Source organism: Apostichopus japonicus, chromosome 15 (assembly GCF_037975245.1).
Source record: "Apostichopus japonicus isolate 1M-3 chromosome 15, ASM3797524v1, whole genome shotgun sequence".
NCBI lineage: Eukaryota > Metazoa > Echinodermata > Holothuroidea > Aspidochirotida > Stichopodidae > Apostichopus > Apostichopus japonicus.
In genome coordinates, this window is record NC_092575.1 from 3136702 (window position 1) to 3158496 (window position 21795).

The window sequence follows — 21795 nt, forward strand, 5'->3', positions numbered from 1 at the left end:
TATTGTTTGGTGGAGGTGAATTTGTTCGTAAGATTTTCATTTTCTTCTTGGAAATTCTGGAAACTGAAACAGCCCTCAGCCTGGAAAGTGACAAATTTCGTGTGTTAGTCAATGGAACGATTATATATAGTTGTGGTTCTAGACCGGATAAAAACACTGTAGAGGACGCCCTCCAAGCATTCTTGTGGTAGTGGGAAATATTTGTAAAGAGCGCCACAATTAACGCACGATCTCGGTTAATATCTTGATATGTGGGCAGATTTACTGCATAAAAAGCAGTTATTTCTTCAAAAATATTTATGGTATCACTTAACAAATCTGTAGCAAAGTGATGGACCTTGAACAGTTCATTTTGTTTATGACTTTAAACCACCATTTGGAACAAATTAAGCGCCATTTTTTACTAATTCAGAAAGCTTTGTGAAAAAGTGCCATTCGCTTCTAGTCAGATTTTTTGCCGTGAAAAGTGCAAAATCTGACTATACAGCCATGGTTACGATTGTGAGATGAATCGCGAAATTTACACATCTTACACACTGACGTTACTAAGCAACCAAAGAAAAACAACAGCCTCAAGTGTTATCGACATGTCTGATGTAAATTTATCACCAAACGTGCATATTTTCCACCAGACTTGAGGATCATAGCTAAAGTGAAACAAAAATCTATCAAAAATTAAAAGAACCAAAAAATGTAATAAAGCGTTCAAGAAGTAGTCACCATGACGACAATAAAAAGCTTCTTTTCCTGGCAAAACTGGTCTGTAATTAAAATTATGGTAATAAAAAATATCGTTGCATTTGATTAAGTATGATTATCGTTTTCCATTGGGAAACGTAACTAAGATTGAGTCAAGATTCAAATCACTAATTCCACTGACTCAGCTCTAGTCCGGAGATTTACTGATAATAACTCGATTTCACCTAAACAAAAACAATGTTTTATGATACTATTCTTTATGATACTACTTTTGATGATACTACTTTTGATGATACTATTCTTTATGATACTATTTTATGATTTTATTCTTTATGATAGGCTACTATTCTTATGATACTATTTTTGATGACACTGTTTTGTATGATACTATTCTTTATGATACTATTCTTATGATATTATTCTTATGATACTATTATTATGATACTATTTTATGATACTATTCTTTATGATACTATTATTTATGATACTATTTTTGATGATACTATTATTTATGATACTATTTTTGATGATATTGTTTTGTATGGTACTATTCTTTATGATACTATTTATGATGTTTTTCTTTATGACACTATTTTATGATACTTTTCTTTATGATACTTTTTAGATGATACTGTTTTATGTTTCTATTCTTTATGATACTGATTTTTATGATACTATTTATTAATGATACTATTGTGTAATAAATTATCAAACAACCATGATGATTTTCTTCTTTTTTTTTTCTTTTTTTTTTGCCAGATTTGTGGATCAGTCTCAGAGTGCGAGTGAATAATAAATGTCCGACAATAATATCCCCTTTGTTTACCCAGATCATTAGTCGGACGCATGATTGTGCAGGTGGCCTATTGAACTTTCCGTTCATTACGGTATAAATTAGTTTGTATAATGGACTATACGTGTTCTTGAAGTCAATATTGGAGTCAATATACGGAGTGTTAGCTCAGTGGTTAACACCGGTGCCTTTCAATCGTAAGGTCCCCGGTTCGAGTCACTCCCAGATTAATATATGTCGTCCAGTTACAGAGTTGTTGACAATTAACAATTCATAATCATGGACGTGAGAGACTGACTTCGGTCAGCTTGCGGCTTTGATAAGCCAATTAGGCTTCTTCGCGAGTTCCTGCTTGCAGGAGGATCTAATATACGTAGGCTACATACATACATATTGTATCCCTATTGTAGCACCATTATACCGATGGTATTACGTAATGTCTGATACAATCCAGATCTCTCTAATAATACATTTCCGTAGCATAACAAGCCGTTCGATATATAGACACAACAAAATACATTACAGTCGTTCGTTATTATAGTTGTTACGCACACTGGCTGTCGTATTTCTGACCATACATAATCCAGCTTTATTCGCACGGTCAGGGACACGCATTAAGGCTACATGCTAAACTTTATCAAAATATTCCCGATTCCTCGCAGGTGATTTCAGTAGGACAGTGCAATAACAAAATATTATCACGGACAGCTTGTAAAGCGAAATAGCGCCACGCATATCTCCACGGCTAACTCTGAAAAAACGAGGTCAAAACAAACTGACGAAAACAATAACAACTGCAAATTTCCTTTAAAAAAAAAAGCAAATAAAAAGCAAGCGCAAATAACATAAATAAAACATGTTTTATCAAAGAAATGAAAAAGATCCTCAAAGACTGATGTTCAATAGTGATGAACGATTTGAGGGTATCCTTCACATGATCTCTTGTGGGTTACAAACCTCAGAGGCTAACACCATTTTTTTTAAACCCGAATTTTGCTTTCTTGATGAGTCTCTAAATTCTCACATCATTGAGGAACGGTCAATGAGATGACAGTATTAGACAAGACACCTGGAAGGGGGTCTGGGGGCATGGGAGGTATGGGGTTGGAAATATTCCTGAGTATACATCTACCTGTCGGGAGATGGGGGTAAGGGGGGGGGGCCTGCTTGGCCTTGATACACTCTTCATTCTTCCTTAAGTATATTATGAAAATTAGAAAACTTTTGTTTATCCTATACTTTCCTGGGCCCAGTCCATAATTCCCCCCGAGCCCAACAAAAACACCCCTGGGCTGGTGGGTGGAGTGTAGAGTAGATGATGGGGAGGGGGAATGGCAGGAATGCATGGGCTGGGGGCAAGGGTAAGGTAATGCAGTGGTAAATGGAAAATAGAAAATTAGAGACAGAAATGACAAAGAGACATGAGATTTATTATTTTGTGACAGAGAGAGGCTTGTTAGAATCAAGGCACCAGCCATCATCACAGTGTCTTTTACATGAAAACTCACAAAACTGAAGAAGAAATGAAGAAACCAATGATCTGTACACGTTTCTATGGCGACTTTACAATGAGCATGTTCAACAAAATACCTTCAAACGTCTAAAATAGAATTTTGATTATTTTATCATCTCTTTTTTTTGTTTACTTTTTTTTTAAACATTTTTTGCTGTTGTTGTCTACTCTCTTTCCAACTATAATCCTCAGATGTAACGATGTGTCAATTAAAACAAAGAAAGAAAAGTTTGTTTGACTTTGAGAAAGAAAAATTAGAGAGAAAAGCAGAGGTTAATGTTACTATGAATGTGCTCGCAACACAAAGTTCTCTGACATATTCTTTATTAAATGTGAAGATAAAATGTGATGTTTTGGACAGTACTACAGGCAAGAACATAATCAAATGAACTCATTATATCCATATATATATTAATTTATTATTATTATTAACTTTTTTTTTGCATTATTAACTCTTCAATAATTTTTCTTTTCAGACCTCGTTTTCTTTACTTAAGTCTTTTCGAACAACAACACCGACGACTCTAGGACTGTATATGCGAAGGCATAGTAAAACCACACTGAAGATCAATAAACCAAATTGCACACAACTATCTAGATATTTAAATTTATTGATAGAAAGAAAGAAACAAAGCAAAAAAAAACAAAAAACAATAACAATGTGTTAAATTACTCTCTTAGGAGGCTTTTGTTTCTTTGTTTGTTAAATATTATTCTTATATAACTATTTTTATCATTATAGTCAGACACTACATCTTGACAGAGTATAATTTTAATATCCCTGATGGTCATATTAAAAATTATGAAACTTTAACCAATGTGTAAAGCAGAGTTTACATCAGTTTATCAACTTTAACCCTATCGAGTAGTTATCCCCCCCCCCCCTCCCCCTTCGACAACTCCCGTTCTATCACAGCGCCCACCCCCACCCGTCACGTTTAGCCATGATCTGTATTTAATAGCACCTTAATAAAATTAAACTGTTAGGTAAAATTGCCACCTCCATCTGCCTCCCAATCCACCAAATCATTTTACAAGTACTGGACTACCAGCTAAAGGTAAAAGTAGGGGGAAGGGGGGGTGAAGGTGGGGAGGGGGGTGGAGGCAGGGCAAATAAAATTAGAATGGGTAGACTCATTTATATTTCAAAATGGATCTAAAATAACAAGATGTTTAAATAATTTATAAACAGTTCAACAGTACAAGCTGATGAAAAATGTTCTGCGGACTGTAAGAAGAAAAACAGATGGCGTAAAAAAACTTGACTCTAATTGCGACCATTTTGCACTTTCTAGCAAATTTTTGGACACCATGGTTCTCATAGAATTAACAGACTGGTTCATTGGCTACCATGGTACCAAAACAAATTGCGTGTACGTTTGATGGCTATTTCTCCCCGTCCCAATTACCATCATTCATTGCCCTCGCCCCCCCCCCCATCTTCCCTGGTAACTTTTATAAGTGATGTGTGACTACAGTTGAAATGCTTGTGTTTTTTCATAATTATATTTTCCAAGATGAACTTTTGCATTTTGTGAATAATAATAAATAAGCATACCTAATTGAAGCCCCTCCTCTCCCTACCCCCCCCCCCTATTTGTTTTGTATATCTAGGTATCAAAGTTCAGTTTTGAATATTTAACATACCCCTTCCATATATGATAGATTAATCACTGAAATATCTAGACAGTTGTTGGGTGGCAATTAATGGCAATATAGTAATAACTGAATAACCTTATACACTGTCAAATTTATGGTATTAAAATTTCACAGAATGGACCTTTATATTATCAAATTTTCTGAGAAAATTCATATTTTTGATTTTCACCACATAAATTAAGAGTTATACGATCAAAAACATCTATCCTCTCCAGTAACCAGCCCTGCTGCCGAGTAACAGTTTGTCATCAATCAATACGAGATGAAGAGTGGCAATTTCTCTGCTTCCTTCAGAGTGCGGGGGGCGAGAGGAGAGGTACTTCTTGTTTACATTGCCCACAGTCGTTATTCATCCTTACTCATCATCATTCTCAAAGATTATCCTTGAAAAAGAGGACTTAATTTTCCTCTTTTTTTTTTTCATTTTTAAAATGGAACTGATTCCGAATTGTAATAGGTCTAAATTTAGATTGGGAATAATGTCAGATTGTTTGACATATTTTTTTCTTCTCTTTCTCTTTCAATTTTATTTTTCCTTTTTATGAAAAAAAACAAACCCATTTTAGATACAAAGTATGATATATCAAGCTTACAAGAAAGAATGTAAAACGCCTCCTTGGCTGACATTTACTTTCATCCTACCTATCACAGAGGCAATACTGTTGATCTGAACAAAAACCTCCATGCAGGCGATAGTTTTTCAAAGGAAGACGTGTATCGCTTTAATTCATGCTTGTGCTCAATTTTCATTTCCCATTTTTTTGTCTCTGCCCCCCCTTAATTATTCCCCCTCCCCATCCCTGTCCATAACCCTGAAATTTCTGACCACGACTAAAAAATTTACCAATACCTTTCACAGGGGCAAAAGTAGGTAACTGCTCTTAGTGCCAACAATTGAATACCACAAGTTTTCATGTAATTGGTTTATTAAGAGAGGGCTCTCTCCCCAAGGTTTCCTGGGGGACTGCTGCCCCCCCCCCCTCTCCTCTCCCCGGTTGTACTCCAAAAAGTTGAAAACAATGACAAGGATTTTTCACCACAGCACTTTGATTCCCTGTAAAAGTTTTTCATTGCATTGGTTATTATTGAATAATATTTTATCATTTTAACATTGTCTGGGAATGTCATGCTGGTAACATTGAGGGCATACACTGTACTGCAAGCTTCTACTTAATAACACAAGGTCTTTTGCAACTGACTTGAATGGAAAGCCTAAGGTTAACTTTTGGTTTTCTCAATCAAAAATCATTTTGATCGACACTGAGGAAAGCCAAGTTAAGTCTGATATTCAAAATCTCTGTGTGTATTGTTTTGTACTTTTTACTGATTTTTTCTCTTTCTTTCGATAAAAAGGAAAAATTGCAAGGTTTTTCGGTTCTGAATATAAAGCAGAAACAAACTCATTTGAAAACAGTTTTGGTCAAATGATCACCTCCACAAGTCAAATAATTTTGAATGAATCCATTTAAAAAGGTTGGTTTTGAACAGTTTTATGGTCTGTCAACATAAAAAACAACAAGTGAGAAAATCCTTGGCCGATTAGAACCCTTGAACTTTTTAAGTAACTGACCTTGCAGACAGATTGAAGTAATACACAGACCTTTCTCAAGTGACTTTTGAAAGGATGGCTACCCTGAACTTTCTACAAAGATGCTCACTCAAGTAATCAGGAAAATGTCTTTAATTAAAGGGGTATTCAGCACTGTACTGTAGTTAGCCCAAAACAACAAAAACCTGGTCAACAATGGTTGATCTTTCAGACCCCTTTCAGACATAACACTTTCAATTTCAAAGCATTTTTTTCTGGGACTAATTAGGAGATGAAAATTGACCCCATTCAATATCTGTGAATAAATTTGGAAGGTACCAAGCACCAGAAAAAAACAATGTACTTTGGAGGTCAATTTTTGCCTGCCACTTTCTATGTGTAGTCTGTGTCAAACTTTGTTGCTAATTATATCGATGACCTTTGAAGTCACTGATTTGGTAAACACAAAACAAATGGGGTCACTGTTCTTAAAACAGAAGAAAAGATTATTTTCGCTGTCGGTATTTGTACCGGCAACGAAATCAGGCGTGACACGGTCAGCTTCATGGGGTTTATATTGCAAAAGTTTGTATTACTCTTGATACCCACATATTTTGAGGGCATGCCAAAATAGAAAAATTTAAATATATATCGAAAACTTGTGTATTGTTTTTACATGCACTTTTAAGGCACCCTAACAATTTTTTGAAAGCTCCCAAAAAGAATTAAACTTAAAAAAGCATAAACTGTTCTCACATTTTGGGGACCGACCGAGGGTAGTTCATTGATCATGTAACAGGTATGCGGGGGGAGGGGGGGGGGGGTGGTGGGGGGGCAAGGGGGATTCTCTTAAATCTTATGGCAATGGTACAGTAAGTGAAGTTGATCTACAGAATGGTATGACATGTTTTGTTTTTTACCGATCTTGCGAAAATATTCTTCCTTTGCATATTACAAGAAATGAACGAGGACTCATCAGTTCTTACACAACACACGAAGGGAAGGTCTTGAAAAGAGAATTAAAACTTACTCACACTTGTGACCATTCATGGAGTTTCCTAGCACATTTAAAGCAAACGTGACGCTAGTCACGACAAGTGCCATAATCAATGTAGCGGGTTTTACGATGAGGCAAACTAAACTAAAAACACCATGTAGTACCACAAAGCCGACATGGTTGTTGTTAATGTATAAGGTATTCATTCATATATGTATAATGAATAAACATGAATTTTCAAAACAAATATCACAGATAGCAGATCTCATTGGATTATACAATATCTTCCTCTTTTTTGGAGAAAAAACATCATAATCAGACCTTTGTTATCTTCTCCTTCTTCTTTCCTCCTGTTTGCCATTGATAAGTTCTTTACTACCTCATCACCCCCCCCCACCCCACCGTCTGCCCCATTATCCCCCTACCCTTATCCCTTGCCTACAAGTCTAACTGTTTAGACGTTAGCAAGCAAATTCTCAAAGCCACATCATCTCACCTCCCCCAACCTCCCATTTGTATTGTTTTATTCCATAGTATGACTGACAACTTTATTTCAGTTCATTATACTGCCCTCTACTCTAAAATACAGCGCCCTCTTTGCTAATATACAGCGCCCTCTGTTATAATATAGAGTGCCCTCTTTAATTAATGCCCTCTACTTATAATAATCACCCGTTTTAACACAAAGTGCTGAACCTGTACCTGGATGTAAGGTAGCCAGGTAATATTATTTGAATTAAGATGTTTTTGATATCTTTATTAAAAACGATAACAGGAAAATATTTAAAAAATAATAATACATCCCCCCCCTCCCATATTTTGAATCTAGTTGCAAATATGGAGCTTGAAATGTGAGAAAATGAACCAAAACATTTTTTGGGGACTAATTAAATTGATGCACAAGATATTAAAACAACAAGAAATCCATCATATCATTTATCATATTCTATATTCATCTGTATTTTTTGCCATTTTACAAATAATTGCTCTAAAAGTTTCCAAACGAAGCATATTTCATGGTGATCCCACTCCCCCCTCACTTATCCTCAAACATTGAGGTACCATTGTCAACAGTTCTACTAACCAACTATTTATTCTTAGCATTTTTTACCTTCAGTTTATAATCTGAGCAATTCTGCATTACTGATAAAATATTACAATTATTTAAATGAAAACTTCCAGCAAGGTTCGTCAGATCATTTTAAAACGCTTTTTGTTGCCAAAATTTCGATCTTTAGTCTCTTTTTCTGGTAAACCACCACTTTCCAGGACTACTACTACTCTTTGCTTTAAATAATCAAATCAAACAAAGTTATTTAGTTCCATGAACTACTGTAATTAATAACTACGCCATTACTAATTATGGTTTGTCAAGATGCATGAGGATGACGAGGGACATTTCAAACCGAGACAGTTATAAATGTCACACTACACTGAAGTTTCTCCTTTTTTATCTTTGTCTCTAAATTATGTTCTTATTTTAAAGTCTTGAATAGTGTTCCTTTCACTACCACACCATAATTTAACACAACATTCAGAATTTGAAAGATGCCACAGACGTTGGGTCGCATCGACCAATCTTTGAAAATAGAACTTTGTTTAGTACGCAACGTTGTAAATATAGCAGTCTGTTTGCAATGCCAAATTGAATAAACCAGAGTGAAAAATGGAAAAAGAAACCCCTTCCCCATCCCAAAAAGAAAAAGAAAAAGAAAAAAAAAGAAAGATAGATAGGCCTAAAATCATGAAGAAGAAAATATTTAATACTAAAATGACTATAAATTTTGAGACAAGAAATTCTCTTGAAATAAATTAGAAACAAAAGACATAAGCACTCTGCACTATTTACATGAACTAACTAATTAAGAAATGCACACACACGCACAACAATATAAACAAAAGACAAACGAGTGTTCTCTTGACAAAATTCCTACCAACCCCCCCCCCCTTCCCCAACAAACAGAATAGAGCAAAAATAAATTATTTCGCGAGCAACACCCCACGGAACGAAGTACAGTAAAGAAAATTCTTTGACGAAAACAAGTTGTTGTCTTTCTTTCCCAAAGTCGACTCATATGGTGCTGAATGTTTTTTATTTTAAATGTTTTTTTTAAAAACATAAAGATAACCAGCATCTTTTAAACATGAACAGCAATGTCTTTATTGATAAATAAACTTATAGATATCTGTGAATATATATATATGAATCTCATTCTCAATGAATGTTTCACCGTAACTTCTCAAGCAAGTCTATCCAAAAGAATGTAATTCTGAAAAAAATCACTTATTTTTTAGGGTATTTTTCCCAAATATATTTGCTTTGAACTTGGACAAGTCACAAACCCACAAGCATTTTATTGTTCTTAAATTTAGCTCTTTGCTTCTGGTCCTTCCATTAAATTCAAATATTATTTAACTTGAATTACATCTGAATGTTTCATAATGATTGAACAGATATAAAACAAACTGAGCTCAATTCAAAGGCAGGCTAATAAAGCCAAACAACATCGATAACATTCACCCATGTTGTTAAAATGGTTTCCCTATTAATTGCATTGCCACCTTGTTGTGCAACAAGTGCAACTTGTATTCTAATTGTATCAATATAAATGTGATGCAACAAATGGTAAATTGGGATCTGCAAACTCTGTCAATACATATTCCATTACATAACATATTCCATTACATAACCAATTCCAAGCAGGTAATTTGACCTGACCAGAATCTCCATAATGCCAAAATGCTGAAAAATGCTATAACTTCAGCTACACATCCTATCTTAACGCTGAATTAGACATGCAAGCAAGCAAGCCACACTAGCAACGATTTTCTTTTGCTGTGGTATCAAGCAACCAACAAAACATTTGAAAAAGATGGAAAATTTTGTTTACAACTTTTTTTTGCACCATCTGTGTAGTTATCCTTTCATGAACCACACTGCTACTGTATTTTTTCGTATGTTCAGAGCTGTGGCACCCATTATAAAGCTAGCATTTAACAGATAAGGTTAAACGTTAGTACATACCTACCTCAGCCGGGCATGACTGCCAGCAGAGGGAATATCTCACCCAAGTCTACTTAAGTACTAAACAAACACTCGGACATTCAAAAGTAAACCAAAAATAACAAAACAACAACGACCACATGGAAATGAAAGTATGAGACTGTTGAAATATGATCACAAAACAATTACGGTAGAAATGTAATCAGCTAGACCGACGAGGAAGACCTACGACGACCCACGAATATTGATGTGGCTGGCAAAGAAATAGCCAAAGGTCGTCTTGAATGATCAGATCAGTATCCTCGCTAAAACCATGAGATTCTAGATGTTTGTCAGAGTATTTGACATCATAGGTTTTTTTTGTCGAAAGATGCATGCATCACCATCATGATAATAAAAAAAGAAAACATGTACACACACGCACACGCACACACACATATATGAAACTCTTAGTACTAAGCACTGATTAAATTAGGCCATCTCACTCCACAGACCTCAATCGCATATATTTCCTCCTCGTTTCCGAGGCTCTTAACTTCCGGCTTTTTTTCACCAACTGTCCTTCGGTTGCGTTCCTGAAAATGTTGCTTTTTTTCACCAACTGTCCATCGGTTGCGTTCCTGAAAATGTTTGCGTCACATGACGACGTCGTCATCGTTCCTTGTCTCACTTGCACTTTGCGATAATTCCTTGCAAATTATAGAAGACCCACGTATCCGTTTGAAATGATGCAGGATTCTTTATTTTGTGTTTCTTTTCCTGAACTTATTGCACTTGTCCGTTCTCCTGTTTCTCTCTCTCTTTCAATCTTTTTTCCTTTCTTTCTTTCGCTCTTTCAATACAGGCTTTCTCCTATTTTTTTCTTCCCCTCTCCTCCTCCTCCTCCTTCTCTTTATATCCACAGCAAGAAAATTCCATCCACAGAACATTCATTTTTCAGACATAAAAAAGAAAGAAGTCTCTTTATGTCTCCTTTTAAGCTTAATTTAACAAACGACTTCTATTAAGATAATTAAAACTCCAGCTAACCCCCTCCTTCTCCTCTTGTTCTCCTGTCTAAAAATAAACAACTTGTTGTCCTCTCCTCTCCGTCTCAGAGAAACGGCCACATTTCAGGGTCAGAGTTTTAGATGTAGAGGGCGGGCCGTTATCCCCTGCATAGTTGCCCCTAATCACATTCCCAACCATTGTCCTTGGTCATGTGGGCTAGTTCTATGATGTATTTTCCTTCTTTGTACCGTTGGCTATTCTCAAAGGCACGCTCCTGGTTTAGAAGAAATAGAAGAGAAAAAGAAACAAGGATAAACTGAATGTTAAGTTCAAAATGCAATAAGAAATAGTGTATTTATATTAAAACCAATTCATGATTGTCATTGGTTGGAAACAAATTTATAATGCGAATATTCATGAAATAAATATCATTACCTCAGAAATGTGGTACAGAGTTATTTGCATAAAGTGAATGATTGGGCCGTGTGTAAAAGGGTTTTAACAGGTAAAGATCAATAATGTGTGTGAACCATAGTTCAAAGCAGCGCTATGCACAGGTCTAAGGCCACATTGTACAGTAGCTACAGAGAGCTTCGTGATGAACTGCACTGCTGAATTAGCGTCTCGGGAGATCAACTAGAATTCACGGCTTGGCAGGATCACTTGACACAGATTAAAGACCTGGATTTATTACTGCATGAAATGAATATTCGTTATTCCCATAAAAAAAAAAGTCAATTGTAAGGTTTTCATACATTTTACAGAGTTGAAACGGTGTACTACTGTGGTACGTAGAAAGACACTTTGCCAAAACCAATGCGCGGGTTGCTGGTACGTTATTCCTACAGTGTATCAACTTATCTGATGGTAACACGTCAGGAACGACAGAAATTTAGCTACCAAACAGAAGAGAGAAAACGCTGCCAAAGTTTAATAGAGTTAACAAAGAAAGCGAACAGAACAGCATTTGAACCTCAGGAATTACGTATCCTTTGCTCCAACAGCTCAGCTCAGGATCATTTTGGTGCTAATTCAGAAACTGGTAGCATCACACCCCCTCTAGTCCTAATGCCCCCCCTCCCATCCCAAAAACTAATTAGCTAGCCAACATTAAATTTGAAGCAGCCCATACACTAACATCTCTACAAAGTAGAAAGATACCATCAATATATGCATGGATAAACAACTGCTCAAATTTGAATATGAGGTTATAGGTCAATAGATTGACCCAAAATTTCAGCATGCAAATTCCATTCAGATTTTTGAAGACAAGATAATTAATTTACCCTAGGGACACAAAGTTTGAAAATTAAGTTGACTAATTGCATACATTTGAGATGCTCCATTTGTACTTAAACACTGGAAAATGACATAATTAATGCCAATTACCCCCCAAAAATACCATTTTGCTTTCAACCGTATTTTATAGCAAGTGAGAAGAGATGCTACCTATGTTTGAATGTAGAGCTAGCTGCTTTAATTTCCAGTAGCGATGCATGAACACAATACTTTTGCTTACATTGACTTTGCTGAGAATGTTGGTTCTCTTTCATAGGCTGACTACTACTACCTCGGTAATTGATTGAAGACGCAAATCAACTTTGATTGAGAGCTCTGTCGGGCTTCATTGTAATTAAAGCATGTAGTCCAACTGTACAACATAGAAGAGCTCTCCCTATATAGACATGTATAGATACAGTATGTATATGCACTCTGGAAATGCAGACAGCGCTTGATTACCATGGCAACCATGGGCAACTGGAAACGAAATTGATTTTAAGTAGGCCTGCAGTCGAAGAAATATTGAAAGATACTGGCAAACTCGGTGTTTACTGTTGGGGGGGGGGGGGGAACACAAAACTGCATAGATAGTCTTTAGGGGATCAAATTGGCCTGAATTTATTACCCAGTGCGTGTGAGATTCAGTCAACAGTATATATTAGCAAGCTGTATGAGAGCTCACATAGAACATGTGTTCTATTTATAATATTTATTTAAAGTAGCAGTTTGTTGCATATATGTCACTTACACTAGAACTAATTGGAATGAATGCTTAGTCCACATTCTTAATAGATGCATTCATATTTTTTTACCTAGTGTGTCCAATTTTGTTCAGTTACTAAATTTTACTAAGTTTTGGCATTTCTTAGAAGTACCTCCTACGTTTAGGTCGGCTGAACCTGTAACTTGCCAAGTCTTGTTTCAAAATCTGATTATAATTCATCTCTTATATAAATTGAGACATCAATTATTTTGCAACTCAAACAAAAGGTAAACGATCGAGTAATTAATGAATTTGATTGGATTCTCAATATTTTGTCGCCTCCTGACCATTTTTCCACGGCAATGTTTGTGGCGGACAAATTGGAAAGATTCCATGTTTTTTTTACTAATTACTTCAATATTTTAAAAAGTTACACTCGTCGACCTAACGACCTAATTTTATCTTGGGATTTTAATATTGAATAGTATATTTTGCGCATGAGGTTTTCTTTGTTCTTGTCGTTCTTGTTTTTGCTGTTGTTAGCCTATGTTTATTATTATGTTATTATTATGTTATTATCAGCCTAAGCATTCATGATACATTCAGTGGTTTATATGCAAATTAGCTTCTAACACTTTACATAGTATGTCATATTTACGGAGAAATGTACAGTAAGAATATACTAACAGACTAAAATAATATCGACACAGAATGACAAACAGATTTGTGGGATTCTGACCTAATTAATGTCCTATTATTCAATTATTATAATTATTACATTTTTTGGCTCTAGTTGATCCTTCCATATCACATGCATAGACATGAATATGGTACCACATATGACAACTGCATGAATTCACATGTTATTTATGCTATTTACCAAATATAATGCCAACTCATGTTAGATGATAATGCAAAATTATGTTAAACGATTATTTTCAGGAATAGTTGAAATTAAAGGGGAATATCTATTATCTAATACAAACCTTAATATAAGCTTTAGAAACATTGCTAGTGCTGAAATGTTATCTCCTTATTTTTTCCCCTTGGAATTTTACATATCAAATTACAATAAAATCTTCCTAAAGTTATTCTCTAAACCATGGTTTCCCAAACCTGGGGTTTGACCCCAACTGGGGTCGCGAAGCAATTCTTGTGGGGTCGCAGGCTTGTTTCAAAATATAAAAAAAAATCTGAGGGTACCCAAAATTTACCCGAATTTGAACGTTCGCAGTCAAAATCCTACAAAATTCACCCTGAAAACTCATATCTAGGGTTTTATTAGCGGCCGTTCTAGCGTTTTTCCTGAGTGAATCTGGCGTTTTTTGCTCAATTGTCGCTGGCCACCCTGCTTCTGTATATTCACTATATTGTTTTCACATACAACTACAGTACTGTACTACAGGTACATGTGGGCCTGCACAACTTCATTATTCCGGAGACACAAACTTGGGGTCGCGCTCGGATGGCGCTACATGAAATGGGGTCCCCGCCTTGAAAAGTTTGGGAACCACTGCTCTAAACCATACCAGGGGAGCTCAGCATCTATTGTTATATACCATAACACCATAATCTAAAATTTATTTTATTTTATACAAGTCTGACTTTGCATAAGTCTGTACATCAATGTCAGTAAGCATATAAACTTGCAAACAATACAAACAGAACCTTGAATGTAATACCTACCAGTACTTTTACTAAATACATCCATTTGTCATTTTTTCTAAATTTTATTAACCATGTCTGAAATCACTAGCATTTGTTTTTAAAATCTATTTGGCTTTAATGAAATAGTAATGTGGGATGTTACTAGCCTGGGTGATTTTTGTATTAGTATCCATGGTGATTTTTAATGAACTGATGTACATACTGATAATATGTAAATGAATTGTACCATCACTTACACATGGCAGAATTTGTGTTGCATAGGGATGAAATACATAACAGTGAAATTTTACACAAAATTGATCTGCCTAGATATTTTTCAGAGATGATAAATAAGTCACTACAGCTGGTTTTTAATGAAGATTACATTATTTCACTTTTCCAAGTAGAATCAATAAACTCAAGTTTCTGTTTCTCTGTTACCCCAAAATTATGATCAGGTTATACTTCTTTGACCTTTATTGATACCGACTTACATCCTAATTTACATATATGCACATCAGGTTAGGCTCATGTATGCCCAACAGTATTGTGAATTATTAAAGTGGTCCTGTTTAATGGGGGAAGTGGGATAAACTACAAATGATGTGGACTGCATAATCATTGAAAATCACTGTACCTGTGTACAGTAACAACAAAACCCTAGGGAATTGCTTCTATGCAGATATCCCAAAACTTTATGTTTGGATATGATGAGTTACAAGCTTAGCTATCTCCTCACAACCCTAGCACTGTCGCTGTTCTCTGACAAGAACAATTCGCTAATATAGCAAAAGTCCATGCACATAGAAATGACCATTTACTAACATTTTGTATATACAGTTCTAAAATGATTACCAGTTCACTCTAGGACAGAGTGCTAATGTTGTGAGCAGACAGGTAAGCCAAGAAGTGAAGTAAAAAAAGGCACACTTATGTTTGCAGTTACAAAACTTACAACAAGATAATTTTCATTTTACGCGTATTCTAAATTTCTAAATGGGACATCCAAGGGGGGGGGGGGGTTCGATAAGGCCTATTTGTACCTATGATGCAGATAAAAGTGATAACGTAAAATCAATCCCCCTCTGTGTTGAGTATAAAACTTTCAACTGGGACTGACTATGCTGTTACTTATAAACCTAAGTGAGTATTGTATTGGTAAGTACTGTTTATTTACAAAGGACCATTGTCATTTAAATTACCAAAACTAGTTTTGTTCTTAAAGGGACGAAGAGCACACTTTACAGCGGAAGAACATCATGTAACTAGTACTATTATATCAATAAATCAATATGAAAGATCCTTGTCACCTTCTTTTGGGGGAGCTAGCTAAATAACGCTTTTTGTCTTCTTACAAAATATCTCCTTTTGAAGAGACAAGAGGCTTTAAAGCTCTTCATATTCACTGATCAGAACCCCTGTTGTCACTGACCCTCTCTCTCCGCCTCTCTCTCTCTCTCATCATGGAAACAGCTTTTGGATATAACTGTCATATTTTATGCAGTATAGTAGTATTACCCACAGGGACCTGCTCTTGTCAGCAGTAAACCCCTTTTGAGATAGAGAATGACCTTTCATCATTTTGAATGATATATAACAAACAAATTCCTACCTTACAGTCGCATTGATTGCCAACTCTTTACCTGAAGTGATGCTGTTCACAATATAGTCACACCCTCTCATGGTCACAGATTAATCAAAGTTTGCACCTGTATCCTGGCCGTTAACCCCCACCATCCCCTGTTCCGCCTCCCACCCCTTACCCCCTCCTGTCCACCATACATCCTCTTCTTCTTCAGCAACAAAAAAATATCAACTTGTGAAAGTAAATCTGCACAGAGTCCTTAGATTTCCATTGTAAAAATTTTAAATTATTTTTATTGGCGTACCAATCTGCCAGAAAAATTGTTTGCACCTGTCTTGTACCAAACCTTTACACTTGCCATCAATTCCCCTTATCTGCTAGTATCCCCTCCCATTCCTCTTACCCCTACCCCCCCACCACCCCTCCCAACCACACATACTTTTGTCTTCAACAAAACATATAGAGAACCAAATCTGTCAGACAAATTGTTTGGACGGTTAAACACTTGTTTATCAAGTTGAGAGACCCATTATAGACGACGAACGATTGTCAACAACTTCAACAGGCCAAATCAAAACAAAAACAATTTGAAAACACAAAACAGAATTAGTATAACAGTCGCTTTTTGATGATATTTCATACAATCCTAATAACCTTCAAGTTCTGGGATAGCAATTAAGTCTTCTTTTGTATCTTAGGTCGTCTGTATTATAAGCAGTGAAGATAATACCAGTCTATTACATTTCATCATCTTTTACAAACTGAAAGGTACTTTGTTATTGATAAGGTATTGGTCAGATTTTGTGTCTGTTGCATTTACATTTCATATGAAAACAGCTTTATCTACTTTTATTCAACCTCCCCCCCCCCCAATCTTACCTGTTCACCCTTATAGGCGTGTACTCCAATCAGGAAAAGGGAGGGGATGGGCTGTTGGGGCTGTGGGGGGAGAGGAGGGGAGGGGAACCTGTTAATTGTTGGTTCTTTCACTGACAATTAGACCAGATAATCTTACAAATTCTTTTCTCATGGTCCCCCACCCCCCGTCCCTTCCTCATCCCTTTTTGCATTGGTCAGAATTGTCAAACTGACTGCATGTTCATTACCTCATTCAAGCTAATGTTGATGGAAACCACAATTCCTAAAACACACAGTGGAGTGCAACAATTTAAAGTTTGTCCCACCCTGTTTATGCCCCCCCCTTTTGTCTCTTCCCCCTTCCCGTCGGTATCCCCTAGCTTTCTCTTTTCCTTTTCTACCCTCCCAACATATCTTTTTTCCATTCCCAAGATTTTTCCACTCTAACACCTCTGACATAACAATGTGTGATACTACAACTGAACCCGACCCATGATAATTGGTTTTTCTCTTTGATGCTAAGTAGATTATGCTTTCAGATTTAAATTGGACGGTGGTTAATAAAGTTGTAAAATCTTATCACCTTGTCATTGGTTCTAACCAGAATGAGAGTAGGTGTCCTCAAATTCTTTAAAGCAACATATTCTATAGTGAATATGCAAATTTAATCTGCAATGGTTTTGAGGTTATTACATCATACCCCACCGAGAGAAGATCTGTTTTCTCTGTGGAAGGGGAGGGATGGGGGGGTGGGAGGCATCACCATGGCATACCAGTCATGAACATTTGTGTACAACCTCTGACCTCTCCCATATCTATATATGGTCTCTAAAATGCAATCAATTTATTACACAATGCAAATGACTGAACATTTCCATTTCACCTACTAAGACTAAATATTTCAGATGATTTTTTAGCAAACACATATCGCAAATATATAAATCAACAATCATCGTATCAATATTGACATTAAAACAATTAATCATTTAAATGGGCTTAAAGACGTTCTGTTAGAGGATCTTAAAGTAGACCAAATTCAGGTTTTCCGCTCCACGTGCTACTTCAATACAGAGTATTCTTTTGTGTTGATATTGTCCAATTGTTTGCGATGAATATTCCATATCAAATCCCATAGCAATATATAGTTTGAACATGAGTTTGGGCTAATCAAACTTTATTTGATATAGCACTTAAACCGAAACTCAATTTTTTTTAAATTGCGCTTTTCATGGAATCAACAACAACAACAAACAAAGAAGGAGAAACAAATTATCTAGAGGATTAAATATTGACAACTTAAAATTGAATAATTATTAGCAACTAGCTCACATAAGCCTATATTTAAATTAAAAACGTTAAGGAGGAACATGTCTATTACAGCAGTATGTCAATGGTAGCATGCTGAGCGAGCTGCAAGCCAGGCTGCATTGGACATTTTCTCTGCCTGCTATGCTGTGCTATTTCCCACAATAGACACTGCAGGCCTGCAGAGATGATCTCTATTGTTTGATATTGATGCAGCTTTGCTGCAGTGGTTCCAACAGCTACTGCAGCCTTTTCTTTTGGAAACAGTACTGTAAACTTTTGACAAATTTGCAGTCTTTGAGTTTACTTTTTTGAGTTTACACTTGCTGCTGAACCCAAACTTGAAATCCCTGCTTTAAATGTATTGTTCCTGCCTTGATAAAGAGGCAACAGGGTTGCAGGTCTTATTTTTATTTCCAGCAGGATTGAAAACTGCCATGATGCCAGAGAAGAGTGCTCGTTGATTGATATAGTGTTCATAAATCTTATCTGATACCATCTGCAAAATATCTCTGGAAATAAATTGAAGGTAAGAACAGGTAGCTCTCCAAAAAAGGACCCTGGGATTAAAAGTAGCAGGTATCTGTACTATTGTAAATGATTAAAGGCATTGGACGACTCGCCCCAAACAGCGTGCCGCCATCTTTAAAAAGTTAACTTTCTGTTGCTTGCAAGTGAAGTTTTTCTCTTGTCGCTACAAAATGCAGACAGTAATGAAACATGCTCCCTTGTTATCTTTAGCTGGACCTGAGATGTCCATCGCTGTATCGTTTATACACTGTGCTGTGGGTATTGACCGCAGCTGTATGTACTGACTGTACACTAGTGTCTAATTATCGACGGTAGCAAGCTGTGTGTGTATTTTCTGGGATAGATGGTGGTGTCTAACACTTCTGTTACACCTCATTCGAAGCTAGGTAAGATTACCAGCATTAGAAGTTTCTTTTTGCATACAATGTTACTGCATGATGCCCGAGTTTCATACCCTATTTTTATCCACACTGTGCTGTATTTCTTGTGTGACTACATAGGTTTTCGTAAAAACCATATAAGTTCTTGTAGCTCAACTTCCCCAGAAAGGCATTCTGGGAAAAAAATTGCAACCGTACTTCCCCTCGGTGCAGCTCATTTTAAGATACCTTAACATGAATCTTTGAGAGAAACCTGCTAGCATTTAAAACTACACATTCTCACATGAAAATGCAGCCTATGCTAAACCCTTGGTCTTTAAGTTACCACTCCTTTTACCCGCTCTCTCCACCTCTCTCTCTCTTTTTGGAAAGTGAAACAGAGAGCTTGGTTTAGTTACTGTCTGATGGAGAGGACTTGATACAATTGCTCCAACATCGACTTGTAAATCTGACACCGCTGTCTGTTAGGTGACACCAATCTCCAAATAAACGGTCACCTTGTGCAAAGGGAAACTGAGAGAGCGAGAGAGAGAAGAGAGGGTGCACCTAATTAAGGTAGCCACCTCTCTCTGTCTCCGCTGACACTTGAGCTATGAAGATAATCGACAACTAAACTCTCTCCAGAGATGCTTTTCAGGGCATCTTGTAAAAATAGCAAAGGTATTTTTAGTTTCACAGTCACTGGAAGGATGGACATGAAACTTGTGTTGTTTTACACAGATGACTCACCTAGGCTAAGTGCAAGATACGGTTACCGTGGGTGACAAAATGGCGCTAGTTGTAAAGTATATATGTGTATATATTTCAAAATAATCCTATCTGTAAAAATTAAGTATCCCAACAGTCATGATTTCATCAAATTATGCCCATATATGTATATATATAGTCTTCGACTGGTCTTAAATTCCTATGTGACTTGTATGAAATAGTACAATTTAAAACAGGATGCGAAACAAGATAAACATGTCAGCTAAAAATTGTGCTAATGCATGGCATATAATCACCAGAATATTACTCATGACAACTGCATCGACTTTCATAGTCAGTGGTGGTTTGAAATTTATATGCTTATTACTGATGACTCATCTAGCAGAATGAACAATGTGCAGTATCAACAGCTGACAAAAAGTGAAAGTTTTCTTTGTAAGGGACCAAATACTATGGCTTCACTTACATACTGTAGATTGAATGTATTTGTGCAATGTAATGTGAACATCCAAATGAAATACAGAAAAATTTACTAACTTATAAATGTAATATACCTCAAAGGTCAAAGTCTACCGTTTAGCTCTTCTACCAGCCTGAGTCTGACTGATTATACAGGATTTACATCAACTTGAAAATATAGCAGAGCGAACAGTTTCTACAGCTGAAAAATGTTGCCAGGTGAAAAATTGTATTGTTACAAAACTGACTAAACATAGCAGTATGTATTAAAGAAACAGTCCTGAACAGATAAAACAAAATGGCATTCGCATATTAGATGTTACAAAATGTCCGATTCTAAAGTAGTTTAAGACTTAAAGTTTTAACCACGGAGAGTTCTAAGACATGTGACTTTATTATTCCTTTCAATTTGTTAAATCTTCCACATTTCATACAGTAACGAATATCATTCCATATGTAGCCTGGCAATAAGTTAAACAGCACACACAATTAAACTTTAGAATTTCACTCTTACCAATCAGTTTAATAAAACATCTCCTGAAACAATCACAAAATAAATGTCACCCTAATACATATTGACTACATAATGGCAATGGAACTAGAACTGCATCTGCCTGCAAATATGCAGTATTGTAGTACATGTGGCGTGCTTGCAGAACTTTTCGTTTTGTTCATGGTGTTATTTTTTGGGTGGACAATGCACCAGGGAGTATAGTCATGTAGGTACCTACAAAGTGAGGGAGCTTGTGAGCGCTGTGACAGGCTCAGAATAAGTTGCCTACGCAGCTAGCCTCTGAAACTGCAAATGTACAGAGACTACATGAAACTTTAAGTTTCAACGTCCAGTCATGTAGGTATCCTTCACTTGGCAAGTAATGCCAATATCGTAGCGCTCATGTGCACTGCAATAAACAATATGAAACCTGGTTACATTGGCAGTTATAATTCAGATGGTATAGTAATTGTGTGGGAGTTATAGCTTAAGTGGGATACATGACCTAGATCATGATAACTTGCAAGTCCTTCACCTCAGCCTTCTCATAAATCAAACCCATAAACAGCAAACAGATGCAAAACATGTTTATTCATGAATGAATTACAATGCATCTGCATGTAAAATGGTAACAGTAGCAAGGAAAAAACAACTATCCAACA

At 36.1% G+C, this 21795-nt stretch overlaps 1 protein-coding gene across 1 annotated transcript in view; it reads right to left on the reverse strand.

Annotated features, from left to right (window-relative positions):
* Positions 1-2919: 2919 nt before the first annotated feature.
* Positions 2920-21795, reverse strand: part of LOC139981064 (protein yippee-like 1) — a 48293-nt gene continuing 29417 nt past the window's right edge. Inside the window, exon 5 of the mRNA XM_071993208.1 lies at positions 2920-11457. Within this exon, the coding sequence (XP_071849309.1) occupies positions 11362-11457 (96 nt within the window). The 3' untranslated portion in view covers positions 2920-11361. The remainder of the gene's footprint in view (positions 11458-21795) is intronic.